General features: G+C 39.5%; 1 protein-coding gene across 2 annotated transcripts in view; it reads left to right on the top strand.

Moving 5' to 3' along the window:
- Positions 1-21,889, top strand: part of BEND5 (BEN domain containing 5) — a 931,317-nt gene that overhangs the window by 762,295 nt on the left and 147,133 nt on the right. For both annotated transcript variants that reach the window (XM_084527421.1, XM_084527420.1), the window contains one exon: positions 10,154-10,265. In XM_084527421.1, coding sequence (XP_084383547.1) covers positions 10,154-10,265 — 112 coding nt within the window. The remainder of the gene's footprint in view (positions 1-10,153; positions 10,266-21,889) is intronic.

The following is a 21,889-nucleotide window of genomic DNA, read 5'->3' as shown; positions in this document are numbered from 1 at the left end:
AGATGAGAAGTACAAAGCCAGGTCCAATGATGTGTCATAATTTCGTATTAAATGGTCTCTTAAAGGATTACACAAGAAAATAAGATCAGTTCTGTATGGCAGGTTTAATTCTGGACTGACAAGAAATTTTCACTCATATTTTTGGTTAACAGATGCTTTTTTGATCAAACAAATTTAATGTACAGGGTGTGACAACAAGTACACTGAGGTCAGCATCCACCTGAAATTTCATGGTCTGCCTTTGTGAAGGTTACCTGCAGATTTAGTTTGGCATGGTATCTCATCATGAGCTCCTTTTTTCAAATGTTGCATATCTTCAGTAATTATTGCATTCTTCTATACATTGCAGAAAATGGTATAATTTTCTTTTAACTAGAAGACAAAAAATTGCTTTTCTGACCATTTTTCACAAAGTGCTTGTCTTGTAGAGGTAACAGTAAAAACAAAACAAAAAAAAAAGCTCAAAATCCCTGAAGGTTTAATTTTTTTATTTTTTTTTCAGACTTAATATTCTCATCAGGATTCTCAAACTAATCTTTCATTGTACCATTAGTCATTGCAATGAGTTGTTTTCAGTGCTCTGGAATCAAAATGTGTACTTTTAGCTTGGCTCGGTATCAAATCACATTCTGCTGGTGCGTTGCAGTGATTGATAGAAGTTACAGTTTGAGTGCTTTTACACTCCCATTCTTCTGCATCGGGCAAGCATCTGTATCAGACAACTGACCCATATCTCATGCGATGGCACCAAATCCCCTCATACGTTGTTTTGAGTTAGTAAGAGGAGATGTCATGGAATATTATGAGAAATATATCTTTGCCAGGTACCTTGCTTTCTAGGGTGTATAGTGTGCTTAACCGATGGGACTAGTGGAAAATACAGAGCCTAAGTGATATGAGGTAAAATTGGTAATGGAACAGAGACCACTGTGCTGTTGTATAGTTTCCCCTCCTCTGTGTTGTTTGGACTAAGGCAATACCATGCAGTGAAGCTCAGATGGTAAAACTCTGCCCCTTAAATTAAGAAGTGATTGGAAAAGATCTGAGCCTGATTTAACTTCCTTTGAAAGCATCTGGTCTTTTTGTTGATTGCAATCAGAGACAGATCAGGGCTTTATAGCTTGTCTGCCATCTTCTGAAATGTTATGTGACAAACAAGGCACTGGGATTATTTTTGTTATGAAATGTTTGTTATTTTATCATAGCAGTGATTATGAAAAGAATATTTGCATCATTCTCAGAATTTCTGGTGGACTTTCCAAAGACAAATGCTCAGGTGTTTTGTTTTCTTTTTGCTTTTTTTTGTTGTTGTTGTTGTTTTAAATATACTTGGCCACATTGTCCCTTTGCTAAATGCACAACATTCAGTTGGCAGGTATTAAAACAACCTAATAAAGTAAGGTTAATGTGCTCTCTTTAATTAGATAGCAATATGTAACACACCCAGTGGGCCAGATGACCTTGGAAATTAAAGTGAGAATAGAGAGACATTTGAGAGGAAAAAATCTTTACTTACAAGGATTTGTGTGTAGAAAGAGCAAGAGGAAAGATTCACTGATACATATATATGTAGATATGTGTGTATATATTTATACATATATAAATAAAAACTCAGAATTTCTCTCATAAAATGAAGCTGGGTTATGTTATTGCTCTTACAAGTATTTCAGAAGCGAATGTTAAATGAGCAGTAGTGTGACCTCGTTGGAAGCAAATCTCACTGCAATTCAGGCTATGTCAGAAAACCTTCCTGAGATTCCATAAACCACTTAAACTCCATCTATAGAGCCTAATATATTCCCATTGCTGTAGCACCAAAGTATTTTATAATCCTTCACATATTTCCTTTCAAAACACCATGGAGGGTCGGTAATATAATTATTTTTACAAGAGGAGAACTGAGGCATTGCAGTTTTTCCATAGGCTGCATAAGAGGTCTCCACAGTCTTATGTTATTGCCCTAAGTGAACCACTGAGTCATTTTCCCCTCTTCTAGAATATTATGAGACCTGGGCTGTTGTTCAGGACTTTCCATACAGTTGTAAATTTTTCACCTAATAGGTGGCAAAGGGACTCTGTATTGGAGCTCCTGGCTAATGAATGTACCCATGACTCTAACTGTGGGTGAAAGTTAGGCTATAACTAATGAAGCATGGGTAGGCTGCTTGCAGACAATGGGTATGTGTTGAGTAGTGCTGCGCAGAGACGATAAAGGGGCCTTCTCTTCTGCCAACTCAAAAATGGATGGATATTTATGTACCCAATTCAAAAAGCCATTTGCAAGCTGAGCTAGTTACAGACATGGCAAGACCATGCAGGGATACAATCAATATCCTGGCTGTGTATGAGGGTGAGAAATACCTAAGTGTTAGAGCCTGTTAGCAAAGAGAGTTATAAAAGGAAGCCAGGGATTGTGCTCTCTGGTGCTGGGCAGTTAAATCTTGCTAGCCAGCATTCAGCTAGCAGGTTGCCAGTCCTGTGCTGCTTTTCTGTTTGCTGTCTCATAAGAACAGAGCACATGTTCCTAGTAGTTTGTGTATCAAGTCAAACTCTCACTTCTGGCTATCAGAGGATAAGGCCTTTGAGATACTGGAGATGGATTTCTTCTGGCTGACTTCTGGTGTGGATCTACTGAGAATGTGTGAGTACTATCACTGCCTTAGTGTAGGTGTTAGTTTGGGATTCAAACAGTCTGACAAGCTGCAATGCAGTGGTGTAATTGGTTAACTCTGTTTAGGAGAAAAAGGGCGAGATCAACTGCTATGTATGAGAGCAGGGTATTGGACAGAGTTCACTGCAGCAGTAAACTCCAAAGCCAAGCAAAATGGGCCAATAAACATATAACCAAAAACACCTGAAACCCATATATAAACTATTAATAACATGTTATAGGAACCTACACCTCTAACTGTCCTAATTCCTAGATGTGGCTGTTTCTAATATTCTAATGGCCAATGTTGTCATTTCAGGTCATATTTGGAGAAACCAGAAGCCTTGAGAATGGTCGGCTTCAGCTCAAATCAGACTGTTAGATGGTGAATACATTACATGCTACGTGAAGTTTTCTTAAACAAAACAAAACAAAAAAAAAATCTTTAGCCTCTCAGATACAGTGGTCCAAATTAGTGTGTGTCTTTTTACGGATTCGCTGTATTCTGACTGCTCTTCTATGAACTGGGGACAATGTGGTTCCCTCTTGTACCAATGCAGCTGGGAAAATAAGTCCATCAGTGTTTATAAAGCAATTGTGTCCTGCAGTGTTAAGCACTTCAGAAAAGCAATGAGGAACTGAATAGCTCTGTCTTTGGAGGAGGCTTTGAGTAGCGTGCAGTAAGCAGGAGCCTAGGGCTGAATATAGAGCAATAAGGAAATGACAAAATATTGAATAATCTACTCATTAATGAACAGTGTTGATCCTGTGTGTGGAATAAAGCAAGAACCCTGTGGAAAAGGACTCTGTGCTCTGGCAGTTGAAGACTGTGTCATAATAATGACATACACAGGGCTGAATGAAGGTTGTATGCGTCTGTGCAGCTGTGGCATATCCAAATTTTAAGAGCACAGATTTGTGACATAAAAGTTGGCTCCTTTAACCACCACTTTTGATGTGTAATAGATCTGATAGTAAGACCTGAACCATTTTTGGGGGGTGTTCATTTAATACAGGTCTAGAGGGAACACGCTACTCATTTCCTCTTCCCTGCAGTTGTTTTTAAGCAAGACTGCTGACTTCATCTGACAAGACCTATGTGAAATATGCATTGTAATGTGAGGAAATGTTGGTGTACAGCAGCTGGAGTGCTTGCTAATAACTGAGAGGTGGTGTGTATCAGATAAGCTAAATAGTCTTAGGAAGGGGCAGAAGTGGGAATGAAAGCAGGACTCAAGATAAGCTGTGTCTTGGGAAATGCTTATGTGTGTGTTGTTTTCTGTGAACACCAGTGATGAGTTTATCTTATCCTCCCCCCAGCCTGCCAAAGGGTACTAAACCCAGGAAGGTAGAATGACAAAGAAACACAAGTAGTTTATAGAAGGTCTGCCTTTCTGAATGGAAGGGTTTGGGGATGTTGTGTGGAAGATATGAAATGTCAGGAAGACTGGGAAGGAGAACCTAGAGGAGTTTGGTCTGCTGACAGCACTCAGAGAGGTGGGAGTTGGGTAAATAAATCACATGTGAAGTTGGAATTCTCTTTCTCCAATGCTAACAGGTTGTGATCCATGGATCGTGGATTCTATTGGGAAAGAAAGTTTGTATATGTTACACTGCAGTCTATGTATATGAAATTTCTGAATGGTCAGTGTCCGCAGTGGAAATTTTTGGGAACCCAAAAGGTGTGAAGAACTCTGCTGGTTTCTTCTCATGAAGTGAGCAATATGTTTGGGTTTGAAAAGGCCAAACAATGAATCAGGCTTTAAAATGGAAGAACTGTAGGTGTTCTCAGTTACTTGCACCTGGGTGTGCAAGATTGATGTGCCAGTGTGACTCAGCACCCCAGCAGGGAGCAGGAGTCCCAGGATGGGCGACACCTGTCCCTGAAGAGTGGACATTTGGAGAGACCCACGTGTGGGGCCAGACACACCCTTCTTAGAGAAGGGCTTTGCTAAACTGTGACTTGTCTCCCTAGGGATGTGCTGGTAACTATGTCCCTTAAAAAATGGAGAAGTGGACTGGGCATAATGCTGGAGAATGTGCAGGGAGACCGTGCTAATGATCAGCTCTTACTGTCTTGCATCCCAGAAACACATCAGGATTCTCCTATACACGGGATGCATTTTTATTTCCAGTGCTCTGCTTCATGCCCAGGAATCCTGGCATTACTGAGGACCCAGGGTGTGTAGGGAGAGCAAAATACTGGAATTGAGATGTATCCTACAGATCAGAGAAAGGAGTCTGCCCGTGTCAGGTGGGGATGTGTATTCTCCTTGGTGCGTGTGTCTGTAGCGCCTATTACCAGCTCTGAGAAATGCATGTATTCATCAGAAGGAGAAAATATCCCTTTGTGTTTATTCTTATTTAACATTGTTTACACAGAAAATGGAGAAACACATCTTTAACCGTCATGTACTATTTAAAATTATGTCAGTACACCATGCAGCGCTCATTCTGTAAACATCTACTCCACCATGTGGTCTCTGGTAGCTAATGCTGTTCTGCTCTGTATGGCCACTCGTGTTCTGCCTGGAGCACGCTGCAGTGGTTATGTTAAATAGCCTTTGTGAAGGTTTCCAGAGCTCTAAATTAAAAATGCAGAAAGCTGTGAAGGGGGGAGAGAGTTGGGAGGGGGATTCTCTGTAACTGGAGTGTTAGAATGTCTTGCTACTTAATTGCCTTAGAACATGTAGGCTTGAATGAATCCTCTTTAATGAATAATAGGCAAATGCATAAATCGCAAACCCCAAGCACCCGCATGATGAAATGCTCGCTAATGAAGACTCTGACTTCGCCGACAACAGCAGGTGTAGAGTTGATTTGTAAAATGTCGTGAATATAACAGGTTTAAAATGATATATTTATTAAAAGAAACAAGTCTTCCATGTGTTCCTCTTGTATTCGCTCTCACACTGCACACCTACTCTTCCTGCTTGATATTGCAGGCTGCAGTCTCTCAGCAGTTCTTTGCCGTTACTCTTGCCTCGAAGTGCAACAATAGAGACCAATTACCCTCTGTCTCTGCTTGTATTGCAATAAGCCTGAGGTCCCCCCACTACCTTTTCAATTTCAAATCCTAACCCTGTCAGTAGTGCCATTTGTGGATTTGAACTCCCTGGCTTTGTGTGCAATATTATCTAGAGATTCACCTGGTACTGATCCAATGAACCAACGCAACCTTACAAAGCTGAAGGGAAGAGTGTAGAGTTTTCTTTGTATTAAATCATATGCCATGAAAAAGGATTTCTTTAACTCTTTTCCTCCATTATTCTCCATATCTCACCTTGTGGAAATGGGTCTGTTAGCAAGAGACTCGGACTCACATAGCAGGAAAAATGAATAGGGGAGGGAGAAGAACCCAAGTGAAAGGAATGCAGAGGTTCTGGAAGTTTCTGTAACTTGGAGATTCCAGAAAGAAAATACACAACTTGAAAGAATAGGAAGCAGCCCTAAAAATAAACCTAGTGTAGGCCGTGGTGTTACACCTTCCTCAGCTCTAGCAAGGAACAAGGATTTTTTCATTAAAGCAGCTGCATAGGAAGTCCTTAAAACCTGTGTTGAGTTAAGCCCTTGGAAGCAAAGAGGTTCTGTCCAGATGATTGCCCAGCAAGCTGAATGCTGGTCTGAACATCTTTGGTTTTACTGAGTGGAGCTGGTAACCTCTTGAGATCTGGCTGTCTCCCAAGTAGGGAGGATAAATACTGCAAAATGTTTCAGTTTCCATTTCAATTTTGAAACTCATTTGCTTTGACTGAATTTGCACTGTGTTTATGTAAATTTGTAAACACTGTAATAAATTTATCTGCTGGTAGAAAATAGAAATTTTAGAAAAAGGCTGAAGAACATTTGTGAAAAGCAAATTCTAATTCAACAAGTGTAACAACAGAACCTGATTTAAATGTATGTTGTCACAGAACAGAAACATAGTAAGTGGAATATATATCTAGCAAACCCTAACCATCACAATCCAATATTCAAGTAATTGTTAACAGCTTAAATATTTTAAGATGTATGTCATTTTGGGGGGTCAGCAATGACTGATGCAAAGCCCAGGTTTTCACAGAATGAATGATGGCCACAATCAGGTGATAGCAGCAGTTTGCTCCTACATTTTATTTATTTATTTTTTTTTTTTGTAGAAAACTCACCAACTCCTGATTCCATCTCTAACTTGTGGTAGTCTGTGTATGCCCTTCTTATTTGGCTCCATGTCAATACTATCATTACTAAGAGCATTTATGGGCATGGACATCAAATGTCATGAAATAGAGTGTTTTCTGATGCCCTTACTCTAGAAAAGTTCACTTCCTCCATCCATTGCTAATTTTCGAACCACTTTTGTCTTCTGTTGCATCTGTTGGAGTCTGTAATGTCTCCTGTTTTGGTCTCCTCCGCATCGCTTTTCAAAGATTCAAAGATTATTCTTAAACAGTCCTTTAATGTTTTTTTAGGGGGGTTGTATTTTTTTCACTTTGTCAGTTTTGTACAGAACACTTTATGTCACAAAATAAACTTAATCTCAGTAGGACAGATCTGGGGAATACTTAGTTATATGAGGAGCCACACCAAAGCCACTTGCAGTGTAAGTGAGAGAGCAAGCTGGTCTTAAATACTGAAAGGCTCTGTATTGCATTAGAACATAATTGTTTCCCATTGCAGAGCTGCTGTTTCCAGAACATACCTGTGTTTCCACTTTGCCTACACAATGCTTGAAGCAGAAAGTAAACAGTTAAGCAATGGAAATTTGCAAGCATTGTGGATTGGAAATGAACTATTATAAGCTTGGTAGGGGGAATTAAAAAGCAGTGCAAAATTCAATTCTTAAGTTATCCTGTTCAAGTGCTTGCATTGGAGGTACTACCACGAGGGAGATCACATCATCTGGGAGAAAGACAAAATAATGAGTGTAGGCATGTGGGAGACTCTTACTCTGTGTTTTGGTCATGTCCTGATATACGTGAGCTTTGGGAGACAGCTCCACATGTAAAAGAGTCAATAATCAAATCTGAAGTACTAAGGAACACAACTTGATGTTTCCTTAGAGAGACCTCAAGTTTGCAACAGATGAATAAAGCAAAAGTGTGGTGGATACAAATTTGTCTTTAGGCCAAAAGGGGGGGGGGAAACAACACTTATAGGAGAAAAAAATGTATGCTGTTCCCAGACTGGAAAGAAATACTAATGCCTCCGTCAGAAATTGAATTAATTGTTCTTACATTGATAAAGATGTGATATATCACATCAAAAACTAGCTAAGTGATATCTGGAAATTAATTTGGGATCCTATTAAATAGAACTCAGAGGAGCTTCCCAAATGAATAACTTGTTTGTTGAGCATTGTGGGGTTTTTTTGTGTTTACAAAGTCTTCTTGAGTAAAGACAACTATTTTCAACTGTTTCTCTTGCTCGAAATGAACTATGAGATTCACCACTAACCAGAGATTAGTGGCAAATTTAGCTAGTGCAAATTGCAATGCCTTGGTATCTTTCATAAATTAGTTATTGTTTATTTCTATTCCTTATAGGGATGACTTATACAATGTTATCCAAAAAGTCCTAAGTCCCAAATATAATATTGACAACCCATGTATGAATTTAAAGCTTAGTCTTGGTGTTCTGTAGCTTGCCCACTTTAATGTGCTTTGGAGAGTAATATAATGGAATCAAAATACACTTGCTTTTAATAGTGTTATTAGTTTGAAATAAAACTAAAACAAAATGTAAATGGGACACTTCATCCATAAGGGGGTATGAACTGATGAAATGAAAACCACGTGATTCTGTTCTTACACTGGTTTTGTCCCAGTGTAATTCCATGTATGTCTCTGAAAGTACCTCTGATTTTATATCAATGTCTGTGAGATCAAAAGAAGGTAGGATTAGCTGAGCTGACTGGGAAGAGTTTATATTAAGACCAAAAAAAAATGAGGGTGGTGGGGGAGAAATCTTCTATAATGTGTTTTGCTTTATCATGAACTGGAGACAACAGTCATGATTGTCTGTGGAATTGTTGGGGTGTCCAGAGAAAAAGCACAGTTGCTCTCTAGATAAGCAGACTGGTGATGACCAAGATAAGGTGATGACTTTGTCCAGCTCATCTGTGGTTTCATCCCTTTGCTTTTCTGAGCATTTCACCTGTCTCTAGCTTTTATTTGGGATTGATATACACAGTCATTTGTTTCAGCTGCTAGAGAAGTGGGAGCATTTTCATTTCTTTTTGCCAGTTAAACTTATGGTTTTTGGTCTCTAGATTCTTAGAATTTTTGTTGGAGGATAGTGCCACTGGAGTAAATCTCTGCTGTTTACACAGGTGTGTTTAAAAGATTAAGGTTGAACAGACATTCTCATAATAGACCAGGGATCAATGAAAGCTCTTGTTTTCTCAAGAAGATTTAAGGCTTAGCAATGAAGTTGATTTTTTTTTGTTTGTTTGTTTGCTTGTATTATATAGAAAGTTGCATTTGTGTCTTTTATTATTTCTGTGGACTTTGTATGATCTTTCATAGAATTCCTGAGCTGATTTCAGGTCCCAATTCCTGAAGATCTGCTTGAGCTTCACTGGTCCCAGACTCAGACTGAGACAGTAGAAGGGATTTAACTCCCAGCTTGTATCAGTGGCCAGAGATTGTCTAGGTGATCTCTGCAGTAGGCGAGGGAAATGATTTCCCCCTCATATCTCTGCCTACTCTAGATTTTTAATTTCTTGTGCATTCACCCTACCACCAGCACACTGAGTTTTAATGGGGCTTCACCAGAAGGGAATATTACTCGATGGGACTTAGAGCAGCTGAATCAAATGTAATGCAATGTACTACAAGGGAGATGAGCCATGGCAGGAAGGAGAAGCCAAAGTGGCATATATGTTTCACTGACCACAAGATCTGATGGCCAAAAAACGTTTTAACTTAGTGTCTTGGCTGGCTAATTTTCTCATAGGCAATTGCAGGAGGGAAGGAGACTGAGGCCCTGGGTTAGTGAACAGTTGCATTCATGCTTTAAATCCCTTAAGCACATACTTAATGGCCATTGATTTCAATGCTCTTAACAGCTTTGCTGAGTCAAGGCCTGACTGAGGGCAAAGTAAAGGCCTGGTGATGCAGTGCATGAATTATCCTTATAGCTTTAGAACCCCCAGCTGCAGCTCTGAAGAGACTTGAACCTCGAGGGCCAGGCAGGCTCCTCCAGCACCAGTGTGGCAAGCTGGTAAAAGGCAAAGGACAGAGGGAGTATCTATGTTGTGCATGGGAAGAAGGCTGAATGGCCAAAGATGTAGTTATTTCATAGATAGTCAGCTGTTCACATTATTTCTAACAGTGGCTGTTGCTGCAGGCTTTCCTTGTCTTCAAGGGGGAATTTTCTTTTTTCTTTTTTTTTTTTTTTTCTGTAAGAATAACTTATTCAAATACTGCAGCTGCAGAATACAGCCCTAATTCTACATCTGAAGCCAGGAGGAGCTACAGCCCATATATGTCCTTTGTGTTGTGTTTTTTCTTGTATGTGCAGGTGCTCCCTTATGGGGTTCGATTTAAACCGGCACTGGGCAAATCCATCTCCATGGGCTCATCCCACCCTGCACGGAGTGAAACAGCTTATCATCGAGATGTACAACAACCCGGTGAGTGGGGAGAAGTAACACCAGAACAGCCGCTCAGCTAAGGTACTGTCTATCTCCTCCTGCGGGGTTGTGAGAGCTGCCAGCAACTCTGACGTGGCTTAATCCAGTGGCAAACCAAAATAAGAGAGAAGCAAGCAAACACCACCCCCACTGCATGAGATCAGGGAACATCTGAAGTGCCTTTTGTTGCAGGAAGCATCGGAGTGGAGAGAGCAAGTGAAATGAAGTTCAGCTCAGATTAAATATGAAATAATGCTGAAAGCAGGGCCTAAATTCAATCGAGCTGCTCTCGTGATGTCCTGAGCTGGATTTGAAACAGCAGGCCCCCCAAATTGAATTACTGAATGGCATTGATGCTTAATCCAGAGCTCCGGCAGGGGTTGCTATGTAGCGTGCAGAGCAGGAGGAGGATAATATTTGCAAATATTATATAAATACACACGCACACACTCGTGCTCACTCAGAAGCAGAGGTGTTCTTGAAGGTGAAATCTTAGCTAATCAGAGGAGATGGATTGCAGAGAATATGGAGAAGAGGAGTGGGAGGGAGGCAGACAGCTATTGAATGTTTGACATCAAAGTGCAGAAGGATTATTGAATGTGGCACCTAAGGAAAAACTGCTGAACAAAGATGGAGATGGGCAGGAAAAAATCACTACCAAAAAAATAAAAGGAGATGTTACAGCTTATTATTTTTTTTCTGTGTGGAATTCCTGAAATTTGTTCTTTCTGTCTGCCTCACATTATGGAAATGGCATTTGAATCTTTAATTCCCTGGATTTTTATTTTTATTTTCTTTCAGTTAATGTATTTTTTATTTTATTTTATTTTATTTTTTAAAAAAAAAGGGACCTAGTTTGCCTTGTTAATAAAGAGAATAATTCTTACTGCTGGCTACATTATATACAGAATAAGAGCTTCTTTACTTTAACTCCTGGTTCTGCTAGTACATCTTAATTGAACCTTTTATCTTCCAGATAGTAGTAATACCTGTACAGAATGGGTTTTAGGCACAAAAATGGTAAGTTCATAGGTAGGAATCTACCCCATATTTAGTACACTATTGTATGTAAAATGTTTTCTAAGACCACCAATTGTCTGGCTCAGAATTTTTTCTGTTCTGTTTGTGCAGCACCTAGCACTGTGCTTGTGACTATAGCTCTTAATATATCTTATATTAGAATGGTGATGATGGACAGTAAAGCAAGGAGCCTTCCAGCTAGTTTGGTCTTTCTTTTCTTTCCTGCTCCAAAGAACAAGACAATTTCCTTCTTGAAGATGGAAAGAGCATGCAGGCTCCTTTGTCTGAGCAGAAATTTTGTTTGTTTGCTTGTTTTGTTTTGTTTTCCAGGGGCAAAGAGGTCCTTAAACATTACAAGAAGGTTAGGTGTAGGGAAAATCCTATAGCTCATAAAGCGACACATCTCAGCACTATTAAAAGTCACTGTCAGTAAAATAAAGCTATTCTTGGGGGAAGAATTCTTTTCAGCTTTGTCCAATTCCAAGGAAGCTTTGAAAACTCTGGTAGTTTCCTGTTGCCCTGTGTGCAAAGAATGAATTTATTTGCTGTGGTAGCTGAAATGAAAACTCAAAAGAAATGTCTGGTCAGAGTTGTTATGAAATGGAAATCTTTTTCTCCTCCATCTCTGTTTCCCACCCCTCTGTGGTGATCAACCTGAGATGAACCAGTTTCAGTTCATTTCCTTCTGAGGGAAAGAAAAGGAACCTTTCAAACACAAATGTAACATTTCATTTTCAGGGTTATTTAATTTTTTTTTAAATGCAATTTAGGATTATTTTTTTGATTAAATTACTAGAAAAGTTCAGATGTCTCTTCAGAGTTTCATTTCTCAGTGAATAAGCTATTCACCAAAAAAAAAAAACTCTTTTTTTCTGATTTTATGATCCCCTAGTCAATACCAACCTTTCTGTCAGTTTGAGACCCTCAGCAACACGAGAAAGGATTTTATTTATTTATTTATTTATTTTCCAGGCAATACCATATTCTTAGTCCCTCTGATCCCAGTTATATTTGTATGAAAAGACCATATCTGAAGTTCTGGGACAAAAGGGGAAAATGTGCCACTTCAGACTGCTAAAATTTTAAGTTCTGTCCAGGCATAGAGTGTAACTTTTAGATGAGTAGCACATGATAGAGGGCTGGCTGCATGCATAGGTGAACCAGTTGCAAGGGGGCTGTTGTCAAACTGTGATGGATCGGGGAATATACATCTGAAAAGGTTTGTCCTGCCACCTTCTCTTCACTTGAAGTCTCCCTACACTGGGAAATATGAAATGAAATAAAATGCAAATTAATGGTCCCTGCAAAATATTGTAATAACCTCAGTTTCTCCCCCTCCAGACAAGATCTGTCTTGAGGAGCTGCCCACAGGAGAACTGGGTTGTATAAAGTAGAAGTTCAGCTTCATGTTGTTGTTCCAGAATGGCTTGGTGCTAGCCCTTTAGATGTATTCATTCCCTTTAAATCATTTAAGGAAAATTAGCTGCCATAAGAGCATAAAACCACATTTTAAGTGTTGCTGTATAGGAGGATTTTTCTTCTACTGCTGCAGTATGGAAGATAAGCTGTTTCCTTTGAAAAAAAGTTCATTCTAGAGGGGGGAGGATGACTGACACAGAAATAAGTCAAGTGGGTATGAGGCACACACACAATACTATAGCGACAGTGATTCCAGCATTGAATGGTCCAAGGCTAAGTGTTTACTGTAGTTATTGTATAAAAATAAACCAATGCATCTGTAGTTCTCTTTTGTTCTTCTGGGTTTTGCACAGATGCTTATTTAAAGAGTTTTAAATTTTGTAATGACCATATCTTTAGGTGGAAGTGGATGGGTGAGGACACTGGAGGTCAAAAACTTCGTATCTTTGTCTGTCATTGATTTTGAAACGATTGTTTTTGATAGGCCAGCACAGTGAAAATGACTTACTATGTGTACTGTGGGGGTATTTTCAGCTCTGAAGCTAGTCACTATTACAGGTGATACTGAAGTGACGAATTTACTTGTCTACATCTTGAACAGTTGGCTGAAGATTCTTGATCAGCACAACGGAATTTAAACACATGAACCATCTTGCTGACTTCAACAGTGTTCCTTGTGTGCTTATGGTTAAGCAGGATGTGTTTTGGATAGGTGGTCGAGTGCTCAGCAGTGGCAAGCTCAGAACATGGATGGTCTATGGAAATCAAACAGTGCTTATCCCCTGGTATAACATGAGGCCTCCAAAACAGAGAGCAGTAGAACTACTTGATTAGCTTCGTGTGGCCATACAGCACCTATCCTGAGGAGCAACTGAACTGTTTAAAGCAGATTTAATGAGTGGACATAGGTAGCATGTTCAGTGTTGGCTTAGTCCCCTTGAGTGTGTACGTTGCAATGTGGTCTTTAACCACAGGGGCTCATAATATTCTTTTGTTCAGCCCCTTGCCTCCCTGAGCTCTCCAAATGGAAAACTTTCACATAGTAAGCAGCTATTCAGAGTTTTGTTTTAGCTTGTGTTCATTGTGGAGCCCTGTCCTGTATTTACTGTGTTTTTCAGATTCTGCATTGAGGATAGGATTTTTAATCTCCTTGTGGGCTTATTATGTTGCTTATTGCTATACCATGAGAGCATTTCAGAGAAATTAATTATTTTTCGTGGCACCTCCGTGAGAGACAATTACATTATCCTTGCATGAATCGGGAACAGAGGCAGAGACAGTTATGGCAGAAGTACCTACTCATTTGAGATAGATAATTTAAGTTGACTGGGACCAGATTAGTTTCATGTCATTCACCTGTTTTCTATTGCCTGTTGTCGTTGAAGCTGGAGTCCTACATGCAAATGTTTCCAGTATTAGACAGTATTCACCTTGTGCCCTGAATGAGCTGGAGACCTGACGGGGGGGGAGAGGGACCAACACTTACCTGATGTGTGCTCGTTAATTATCACCTCCTTTGTTATGCATACATACACCAAAGTCTTCAATTATTTTTTGCACAGACAACTTTACACTTACCATTCCTTACTTTGGAGTGTTGCAGCCTTTACAAACTTTTAATACAATTCCAAGTGAAAGCTTTCCTTGATTTGAAACCAAAACATACAGCTGAAACGTAGCCCCAACGTGCTGAAGTCTGAGTCATCCTCTGGGCTGGAACTGCTCTATCCACCCCACAGACACCTGTCACATGGGCTGATGAATTAACTGATGGCAATCTACTATTGCTGTGCACTGGCATGAGGGAGGGAAAGAGATGCTTTGCCTGTGGGCTTTGTGGGTGTCTGCTGACAACAGAGTTAATAATAAGGGATGAGTAAACATAACACTGCAGACTTGAGGCTGGCTTTTAAGACTGAATAGCAACTTTTCTGGGTTTGAGAGCTTTAAGATCCCATGTACTGGCTTAGATTTGAACTAAAGCATCATATATTCCCAGTCTTGCTGTGTCTTGTTTTTGATCTGCATAGGCTTGGCTGTCCAAGCAGTAAGACTATAGAAGAACAAACACTTGTCTAATAAGCCAATGTAACTCCTGATTCTTTGGCAGATGACTGCATTCCTCTCCACAGTAATATATATATCTTCTTGCAAGCATATTGGACATACTCCTTGTTGGTTCTGTGTTGCCATACATCTTTATATCCTTTAGAGACAGGTGGATATCCTTCCCTGGGGTTGGTTGTCCTTTGTACTTCATGCATCTTCACTACTGCAGGAATACTGCAGAGACAGCTTGGCCAAAGAAAAAGGCATGAGATGATCTGTTTTCCAGCTTGCTTTCTCTGCTGATAGTCCCAGACACTAGAAATCAGATGAGGTTGAATGTTTAGTGGTGTGCAAAGAGGTTAGCATAGCCAGTTGAGGAGAAATGCATTCTCTCCCTGACAATCCCTAACTCACTGGAGTTGACTCTATTGTTCAGCTAAGTGGTTTCTCTAGGTTTCCCCACCATCTTTGCCAATGGATATAGGCTCAGACCTCCCCTGTGCTCACACAGACATTCTTTTCACATTGTTGTTCATTCTGGTACTGATCTCTGATCATCCCCATCAGGAGATCACACATTCTTATCCCTCCAAACCACTCCCCATCTCTTTCAAAGATTCAGTTCAGTTGCTAGCGCTTGATATAGGCATCCAGTCACCACTGCCCTTCTGCATACAGCTCTCACTGACTAGTATAGTCTTCTTTCACTGTTTAGGCTGGTGGCAGTCACTGCTGTTGTTAAGCAACTCTTTTCCTAGGCTTTCCATAGCCACACCTATAACATACTGTCAAGAAAGGTAGTTTTGACTGTGCAGGATCAGTGTTCGGATTGTGGAAATGCTAGGGGAGTGTTACGTGTGCTACAGATCTAACTCCCAATGCTCTTTGTTATCTTGAACTTTTGTAGGGATGAAAATCAGAATTTTATTTTTTCTAGTGACCCTGGTTATAAAGGCAGTGCCATATTTTGAGGGAAGTGTTCTGATTCCATGGAAAGCTAGGTCACAAAATGAAAGATTAGAAACCTTTAGCTGATACTTTACAGCTTGCAACTATCCCTAATGGCAACACCACTTTAGTGAACTCTGCCTCCATTCTCTCTGCCTCTGGCAGTGCTACATCCTTCAACAGACAACTCTGCATTAAGAGGGGAGAAGAGGGGAGGAGGGAAAAAAAAGGAAAAAAAAAAAAAAAAAAAGCTGGTATCTTAGATGTATATACTTTGCTGGAGTGTGACATAAATTTTCCTTTTGTCCGCCCTGCAAATTGTGTCAATCTTAGAGGCTCTACTTCCACTCATCTCATGAAATGATGTTATTAGTATTATCATCAGTGTGATACTGGATAGTTGACAAAGTATAATAACAGATTTTTGCAAGAGTTTCATATCAAAATTGCACACTTAGGCTTCTTATACTATAAGCCCACAAGTACTATTATCTAATCTAACACTGGAATGACTGGAAGCAATTGTTTTCTGCTCAAAAATTCTTTTTCCCTCATAATCTTCCCTGCTCCTGTTATGAATTGGAGCAACAAAGTGGAATATATTTCACTGCAAAATTATAAGCTGACTTTCATTCCAGCTGAAGCCAGTTTGGATGTTAATAAATGTTTGGAAAGGCTGTGGGTTAAGGCTTGGTATTGCTCAGAAATCACTAAGAGCCAAACGAATCAGCTGAGGTCTGCATCATCTGGTATATGGAGTCATAACAGATTAACAAAGTGTAATGAGATCTGTAGCATAACACGCTACCTGGCTCCATTTTGCTGTTAGCAGAGCCCTTAGACTTCCTTCCCCAGCTAAACAACACAATGGTAATGAATAATCATTGTTAACAAAATATTGAATTCTAACAACCTACTAAGAGGCAACATTCAGTCCCTCAGACATCCTGGGTTGTCATTTATACCTGATGGTTTTCACTCAGGCATCAAATCAACTGTCATCAGGCATCAATTTTCACCAATAAATTAGTATTGTGCATGTTATTCTGAGCTGTTCGTAGGCGGAATGGCCAACATGCTGCTTCTATTTTCTCTACTTCTGAAACTAGAGGAGATACTACCTCTTCTTATACCGTATGTGTTCAACTAGGATAACCCTGTGGCTGCTTTTTGTGATGCTTGTGCCACTTTGTTGCTGTTGTAGAAATGCCCTGTACTACTTCCATCTTACCAGTCCCTACTGACTGAACAGTAACTTTTTAGAATTGTGAATATAATTCTTATTTCAGTCCTTTGTTGAATGAAATGCCAGTAAGGGCGACCCTTCTTTCACTGCTGCTAAGTCAATATTTAGCAATGGAACGGATGGATCATTGTCTGATTCCATAGCTTTTGCTAGCAAGTGCTTTGGATTTTGGCTTTGAATTTATTTTCTTGCATTCTGTTGGACTAGCATAGTAAGGGTTACTAATGCTCCAGCTAACATTATACTTCATACAAACTGTTTGAAAATATTCCTGTTAAGCTCTTCCTATTGTTAAATATGAATACATTGCATATCTGCTGACAAAAATAAATATCATGTTCACGACCAGTTTGTTAGCTATGGTATCTTCTGATAAGTGGTCTTGTGGGAGTGAAAGAAACAGTGGAGAAGAATTCCTCTGTTTCTTTCACTCAGAAAAGAAAGATTTAATAAACCTACTTCACTTTGTTATTGGGATAAAAACAGTTGTGCCACTAATGCACTCTATATTTCTGCTAGTTAAAGCAGTTTCTGATCTTAGCAGTTTCTTTCCCATGGTCTTTTAAACACATGCAATACTAGAAGGAACTTGCTAGCAGCAGAGCTAGTTAGCTACTAGAATAGATTTACTGGAGATGCTGAATCCCTGCACTGGAGGGTTTTATGGCATTTATTGGGAAGGGTTTAGATAGAGTTAAGTCAATTCTGAGGCAATAGAATGGAATTCTATAGGTTCTCTTCTGATCTCCGATCAATCTCTTCTTTTCACCTTCTCTTGGATTTGTTTCAACATGTAAACTGCCTCTATGCGTATCTTCATACATACAAATGTATATATAAAAGTGAATCTATAATTTCTTTGATAATGTCTTAGCAATCATTGACACCATTAGATGAAGTCCCACCTAGAACCATGAACTTCTTAGTGATGGTTGTGGAAGGAATGTGCTGTTTAGGCCACCCTCTGCAAATAACCTTATTTTTGTAACAGCACTGGGAATTACAAACCACATTTAAACTAACCTAGACAAGCCTTTTGTTTGTTTCTGTTTTGTTTTGTTTGTCACAGTGATGTGTTCATAATCTAGCTGTGGACATTGCTCTGTTGCGCTTCTGTCAAACACTCTAGACTCCCTTGGGAAAGTGTTTATACCTAGCAAACTTCTTTCTGTGCTCAGTGTGCTAATCATATCACTCTGGTAATCTCTGGCACAGATATTCTTTTATTTTTGTTGTTGTTGTTCACACTTTGGTAATATTTGTAGCTAGAGTAGGCACTGTTTCAGCTAACTTAGATCTCTCATAGAAGAATGAAACATTTCAATCCCAGAGAGCAAAGCCAAAATGTTAGCTTCGATGCAATGACCGCCTTTGTACCTGACACTTCAAAGCTGCTTCAAAGCTCCATTACATTCAAACATGTTTGAAGCATCTGTAGACAAATTAGCACGTGGTTCACTATCATATCTCTTAATTGGTACCCTATTAGTTAACCCTTTCAGTTTCCCAAATGTTGCAGTAATATTTGCAACCTGTCACTTGGGGCACCTATGTGCAGTAGCTCTTGCAAGTGGCTGCTCTACCCGTCTAAATCAGGCACATTTTTCTTTTCTGTACTTCACCATTCTGAGAAATCTTTGTACTGCTGTTTTTTGTTTGGGGCAGACATGTTAGTTATGACCTCCACTTTGCAGTGATCTGCTGTACACCTTATTATCTTTTCTTCTAGGTGTTTTATTGCTATTACATGGAACTTGCGTTGTTGCTTTCTTAGTTTTAGCTCAGCAACCCTGTGTCTTTCCTCAGCTCTGTAAGGCCTTTAGTCAAACTCTTCGTTTCTTTTACCTTGGATCAAAATATTATCTATCAAAGCTTTAGTACCCTCTCTACCATCAAAACACAGTTGTATTTTCCTGGGACGTGCCTGGGGGGCTGAACACAACTCAAAAATCCCTCTGAGGAAATAGTGTCTCCTAAAATAGTTTTTGAAGATATACAGCCATGTTCTCTGTTTTTCTAGGGGCATCTGCCAGCACCCTGCTGATGAATCAGAGCCATCACTTCAAAGAATTTACCCCTTGTCAATGGAGGAAAATATTCCCTTTATATAATATACACATTTTTTTGGTCTGTGCATACACCAGAGGTTCTGTATGGATTTTTTTTTTCTCCCTCTTGCATCTTCTTTCTGCTTCTACCTTCTGTAATTCCTACAGTTGTAATGTTTTCAAATTCCTTTTTTAGTATCTGCACTGGGGAGAGTAGCATTAATCAGGGAGTGGCTGACATGTTCAGTGCTGTGCTGAGAGTTTCGCCGAGCCTGGGAGACATGTTTAAGCTCCTCCTCAGTAATTCTGGCTTCATGTTTCTCCTCCCCTTCTCTGTTTTTCAGGGAGACACAGGGTTTGAGATTTTTTATTTTTTTTTTACCCACTTATGAAAAATTCCCCCTTAGAAGCACTTGCAGGAGAGCAGACACTATAAACTGTGTCAGAGTCAAGGTCACTGACAAGTCTGCTTCAGTCGGTGGCTGCATTTGAACTGATGAGCGCTGAGGAGGATGAACTCCTGCACGATGCAGCAGTCAATTCCAGCTGGCCCTTGCCAGAGCTTCGTAGAGATGGGGCTTCTCACAGGATGCAAGTGAAAATGCCTGGAACGAGCTGATCCATTTTATTTTTTGTACTTCAGACAGCACTGGGAACATGCTCTTTGTTCATGCAGCTCAATTTTCTGCCTGGGATTGCGTTTGCCTTTTAAGACATAGGGGCAAAGTCACTGCCAGGGCTTTTTTATTTAATACAAAAGAGCTCTTGGTATTCAAAAATGATTTACAGACAGCTGGCCAAGTGTTTGACCTAACTATGTCTGTTCGTGCTGTTCTACTGGTGCAAGATAGCTGTAATAGAGGCTTACCCAGCCAGTGGACAATTAGCCCAATGTATGCAATGAAGATGGGAAAAGTGAAATGCTGATTTTAAATGAGGATATTGACATAATAGCATCTCAATCAGTGGGCACTGGAATAGCAGTGTAAAATTACTCACGAACAGCAGAAGAAACTAAGCCAGTGGAGGAGTGACATTGTAGATAAAAGAAAGATCAGAAGCAAAATAGGGGGAAAAAAAAGTGGGGGGGGGGGGGGGGGGCGGCAGGGGGGCAGATGGACAACACAGACAGGAGGCTGGAATCATATCAACAAGTACCAAACAGTATCACAATCTCTATGCATTAAAGTATCATGCCAAAATGGGATGGTAACAGTAAGCATCCTTTTAACGGCACGCTAAGAACAACCAAAGAAGCTATGAGGGCTCAGAGGGTAATGATGGGGGCTGGGTAAATATCATGATGATGTTTTATGTGAAAACTGCATTTATATTCTTATTTATGTTCTTTAAAAAATGACTTTGGAGCAAAAAAAAATAAATAAAAAAAAATAGAGAGTTCAAAAGAGAATACTAGATTTTTTTTTTTTTCCGTAGCAAGGATTAAGTCTTGATTGAAGATGTAACTGTCACAGAATCATTCTGTGGTAATAAACATGCTCAAATCCATCATTCCTGGTGGAGCGTAAAAGCTAAAATGTCTTTAGATTTTCACATGCTTTTGAAAAGGGAGCAACATAAAATGGAAAACTAAAAGGAGTAGCTAAAAGGGCAAACCAGAGCAAAATAACACTTTCAGGTGACACGGCAGCTATATAAAAACACTATCTTAGCAGTGCATTTTTCTACCTTTACCGTTAGGGAGTAAGCGTATTAGCCCTTTTTGAGAAACTCCACAACTTTAAAAAAAAAAGGTCACATGAGAAGTTTCCAAAGGGGAGTATTAGACTGAAGAAGGCCATTAGCAGTAAAAGGACACTCTTTGAAGTCTTGTCCAAATGAACTGAGGAATAAACCCCACTGCACTCTAGCAAGTTAAATGCAAAACTGTAATAATATAGGACAAAAACAATTTTGAAGAATAACTTGCTAAAGGCATAAAAACTAATAATAAAAACTTTTTCAAACACATCAGAGGCAAGAAGCATGCCCAAAGGTCTATAAGGTTGATAGATGATCAAGATGTAAAAAAAAAATCCTCAAGGAAAGAAAGGTCACTGCAGAAATGCTAAATGAATTATTTGCTTTGGTGTTCACTTTGAGAAGCCTAGAGGGAATTCCCAAATTAGAGCTGCTTTTTATAAGGGGCAAGTCAGATAACATGGAGAAGAGTGGTACAATGCTACATGTAGTTTTGGAAGAGGAATTTATGCTTCTCAAGCCTGTTAGCTGTTTTTGCAACAATACAAACATATTAAAGTTATCAAAAATAGTGAAGCAACAAGTAATCTGACAAAGACTGTTAATACTGTGTCCAGAGCTGGCAGATCCAGAAGATGCTAAAAACAGGGATGCTAGTACTTGGAGCAGTATTGTTCATATTTGTGATTTTACTTGTATTGTTTTCTTAAATGTCCTGTGTGGCAAAGAATACTTCTGCTACCATCCTCTGACAGCCTTTTTTACTGTTCGCAGGAAAAAGGAGAAAGAGGTGGCTGTGTGATGGCTGGGTTAGACCTACTGCTTTCATAGGTGATAGCTGTTTTGTCTAAGAGAAAGCTCTGTTCTTCCCTTGTTTTTACTTCTGCAGTCCCGTACTTATGGTGCCTAAGGTTTCCTGAACCTTGTTGGAAGTATTGTGCAGTGCCATACAGTATCACTAAACTGCCAAAAAAAAAAAAAAAAAAAAAAAAAAAAGTGAAACCATATTCTGAATGTGAAGAGGGAAGTATAAAGACTGTATGATATTCCTAGATAAAAAGAGAATTATCCTCAAACAATGAAAGCTACTGTATTGTCTGTCTGATAACACACAAAGTTACAGACTAGTTTCCTTGATTTCTGGCCGTATCTCATTGCACGGTAGAAATCCCAAAGAATTCTGCAGATCAGAT

Source organism: Aythya ferina (assembly GCF_964211825.1).
Source record: "Aythya ferina genome assembly, chromosome: 8".
Lineage (NCBI taxonomy): Eukaryota > Metazoa > Chordata > Aves > Anseriformes > Anatidae > Aythya > Aythya ferina.
Note: the sequence above shows the minus strand (reverse complement) of the source record. Positions and strands in the feature narration are given on the sequence as shown.